Raw genomic sequence first — 3,653 nt, 5'->3', positions numbered from 1 at the left:
ATATATATATACATATACATACATATACATATATACATACATACATACATATATATATATATATATATATACATATATATATATACACACACACATACATTCCGTATATGTATATGGGTCATTGACAAATAAGGCTTCTAAAAAGGTCATTTTTAAAATTATCTTCAAAATGGATGTAATGCATATTTTTGTGTCTGGAACAATGTGGTGAAACAAGTCTAAGTTGTGAACCAACTTTTCATAGTATTTTAAATAGTTAACAGTATTTTTTAACTTCACAGGCTAAAAAATGTCAGGTGGCGCAACCACATATTTATAAAAAACATATATATATATTTTCCTTATATTTATTCAAACTGAAATTTCTGACAAGTATCCCTTAGAGTGTCTACTGTGTCTAATACATCGTATTTTGTGGTTGTGTTTTATATATATACAATAATTTATCATATTTAGTTTATTGGCAGGTATTTAGTGTATTTAACTTTTGATTTTACATTTAAACAGAGAAACATAATAATACAAATATACAAATGAATACATTCAATAAAATAGTTCACATCATATTAAGCAAAAAGAAATTCACTTTAACCTTTTATTTATTGCTTTAAATTAATATTTTACCTGGTCGCACCACCATGACATTTATCAGTTGTGCCACCTGACAATATTAGTAATCACAGCAAATATGCAGAAAAGACATTTATGATAAAATAACATTTTCTAGTTTTACATTGGTTGTACCGCCCTGACATGGAAAGTGAACCACTCTACCTATAAGTTGAAAGTAGCTGTTTCAATCAATATTCAAAAGAGATATAAAAACTTTTTCACTCTGCTATAAAGGTCAGTTGAGGTCCTCTTGATGATGCAATATCCTGTTTACTGGTTTCCACTTTCATTTCATAATAAAAGTCCCATCTTTACAGCTGTGCCACCCTGATATTTGAGAACATTCAAATTGCTGGACAAAAGTTTTTAAATTATCGCAACAGCTTAAAACTATTGGTATTTGTAAAAATGTGGTTTATTTGAATCGTTACAACAATAAAAGAATGCCATAGTATTTTATTTTGAATTTATTATCATTTAAATACCTTTTTTAATAGTTTTCTTAGACTGTTCATCTGCTAGGACAGGTGCACCGCCTGACATTTACAGGGTTTGAGATGCCAAAACATAAAATCAACCAGAGCAGATTAGTGTGGATGCTGCTGACCAGAGCTCTGAAATTAAACAGCCGTCAGATGATCAACACTAACCGCTCAGAGGCCTCCAGTCCTCTTCTTCTCCGTCAGAGTTTATCAAACCGCTCACGTCTCCTTCCTCCTCTCCTCCCTCCTCTTCTCCTTCCTCCTCCTCTCCTTCCTCCTCCTCCTCCGTCTTCAGCGAGGTGTCCTGGTCACCGTGGCTAGGGTTACCACCAGGTAGAGGTCTGGTAGAAAGGTCCTCTGAGTCCTGGAGACAGAAGAAAAACAATCTCAAGTTAGCTCCTCTGATGACGACGACGACGACGACGACGACGACGACTCATGTCTTACCTTCTCGTTCACAACTTCCTGTTCATTTTCAGTCTTTATGTTGAGCCAGAACTCCTAAACAGATTTTAACATTCTTTAACATTTGTATTTTAGTTTTTCATCATGAGATTATGATTACTAATTAAAAATATCAACAAAACTCACTAACATGACCAGTCTGAGCAGAATAAAACTAAAGTATCTAAACTCACCTTTCCAGCAGTAAGCCGCTCGTTGCCCTCAGCGTGTGTCTGCAGGTGCTTCCTGAGCAGGCCGGGCCGGTTGAAGCTCTTGCTGCACAGCGAGCAGCGGTGAGGCTTCTGTCCTGTGTGGAGCCTCTCGTGGTCCCTGAAGGAGGACGCCGTGGAGAAGACCTTGTCGCAGAAGGAGCAGCGGTGGAGGTTCCCCTCCGCGTGGGTCTTCTGGTGGCCGGAGAACCCGGTCCTGGAGGCGAAGCTCTTGGGGCACAGTGGGCAGCGGTAGGGCCTCTCTCCGGTGTGCGTCCGCTCGTGTTGGACCAGGTGGCGCCGCTGGAAGAAGCCGCGGCCGCACGCCGAGCACACATGCGGCTTCTCAGCTGCGTGCCGGAGCTGGTGCCTGCGCAGGCAGCCCGGCTGGGCGTAGCTCGCCCCACAGTCCGGGCAACGGTACGGCTTCTCTCCGGTGTGAACCCGCTGGTGCGTCGCCACATTCACCTTCTTGGTGAAGCGCTTCCCGCACACGGAGCAGCTGTACGGTTTCACTCCAGAGTGAGAGTTCATGTGGTCGGCCAGCCGGGACGGGCGGGAAAACACCCGGCCACATTCCAAACAGCTATGACGCCGCTTTGACTGACGGCCGCTCCGCTTCAGTGCCGCTCCGCCTGCAGACAACGACAAAGGGGTTAACTAACCCATATCTGAACCATATTATCAATCAGATGTGACCATATTATATTACTGCTGGTTTCATTTGATCAAAGAGTAAAAACTACGTTCACATAGAAACAGTGTTTTTAAAGTTGGGCAATGAGTTGACCTCTGACCTTCAGCAGGACGTTGATGACACTCCTCCTCGCTTTGGTCTGTTTCCACTTTCACTGAGTTCATCTCATCGTCTGCTCCTTCTCCTCAGCCTGTGAGACAAGACAAAGGGAGTGAGGACACGCCTTCTAATCAGCCTGTGAGACAAGACAAATGGAGTGAGGACACGTTTCCTCTCAGCCTGTGAGACAAGACAAAGGGAGTGAGGACACGCCTCCCTTTCAGCCTGTGAGACAAGACAACAGTCAAACTTTATCAGGAGCCTCTACTGAGGTAAAAGTATTAGTACCACACTGAGGTACTAATACCACACTGACAGTGTGACTCTGTACACTATTTTTCATTGTTTACTAATACTAATAAATAATAATTAGTAATACAAAATGATTAATATTTTCACAAGTAAACATATTTCAGAAAGAAACTAATCAGATAAATGAAACAGAAATACTACAGTTAAGTAGAAGTACTTGTACTTCAGTACAGTGACGTTGCTGTCAGTTAGTGACGTCACACTGGTTGATTATTGATTAAACGAGCTCAAACGGTTCCGTTACTCCGCTGGTCTCGTTACTCTTTGTTCATCGCTGCGTTTAGCAGCGTCTCAGCCAATCAGAAGAGAGGAGAGCCGTAACATCAATAAACACCGAGCACGTCTTTAGCTAATAGCTAAGCTAGCTTTAGCTTTCTAACCGTAAACTAACACCGTTACCGTTCACGGAAACACACAAACACGTACCGGTACTGTCGTGTTCAGAGGAATGACTTCACGGTGAACCGAGCCGTTAAAAAAAAGTCCTGACAATATGAACGAAGTGTGAGAATCCTCCTGGAGCAGAAGAGTGACGTGACTTCAGCTTCGGCTAGCTTTGCTAGCTGTGTTAGCATTAGCTCCGATGGAGCCGTCATTCACCCTGAACGGCTGCTTGACACCTTCACAGGAACGTGAAGGCGGACCGAGGGTCTCCGCTACAGAGGACTTCCTGTTTGCGTCACCAACTGATCCTGCCCCCCCCCCCCCTTTGCTGCTCCCGTACCGAGAATGCCCTCAGCAGGATTATATACACACACACACATTATTTATATATATATATACATATATATATATACA

The 3,653-nt window shown here is 42.6% G+C and overlaps 1 protein-coding gene across 2 annotated transcripts; it reads right to left on the bottom strand.

The window, feature by feature from the left end:
- Positions 1 to 1,046: 1,046 nt before the first annotated feature.
- Positions 1,047 to 3,548, bottom strand: LOC116379797 (zinc finger protein 629-like). 2 transcript variants are annotated; one of them, XM_031841763.1, is made up of 5 exons: positions 3,282 to 3,548; positions 2,545 to 2,634; positions 1,733 to 2,382; positions 1,542 to 1,595; positions 1,047 to 1,458 (listed from the first exon to the last, which is right to left on the bottom strand). In XM_031841763.1, the coding sequence occupies exons 2-5, from the start codon at positions 2,606 to 2,608 to the stop codon at positions 1,258 to 1,260; spliced, it is 969 nt and encodes a 322-aa protein (XP_031697623.1). In that variant the 5' UTR covers positions 2,609 to 2,634; positions 3,282 to 3,548; the 3' UTR covers positions 1,047 to 1,257. The 2 variants fall into 2 exon arrangements, with proteins under 2 accessions (XP_031697623.1, XP_031697624.1); XM_031841764.1 differs by lacking the exon at positions 1,542 to 1,595.
- Between the last annotated feature and the right edge of the window lie 105 nt (positions 3,549 to 3,653).

The sequence above is a fragment of the Anarrhichthys ocellatus genome, unplaced genomic scaffold (assembly GCF_004355925.1).
Source record: "Anarrhichthys ocellatus isolate YVR2014 unplaced genomic scaffold, GSC_Weel_1.0 scaffold5234, whole genome shotgun sequence".
Classification (NCBI taxonomy): domain Eukaryota; kingdom Metazoa; phylum Chordata; class Actinopteri; order Perciformes; family Anarhichadidae; genus Anarrhichthys; species Anarrhichthys ocellatus.
The sequence above is the reverse complement of the archived record's forward strand: the minus strand, read 5'-3'. Positions and strand labels throughout refer to the sequence as shown.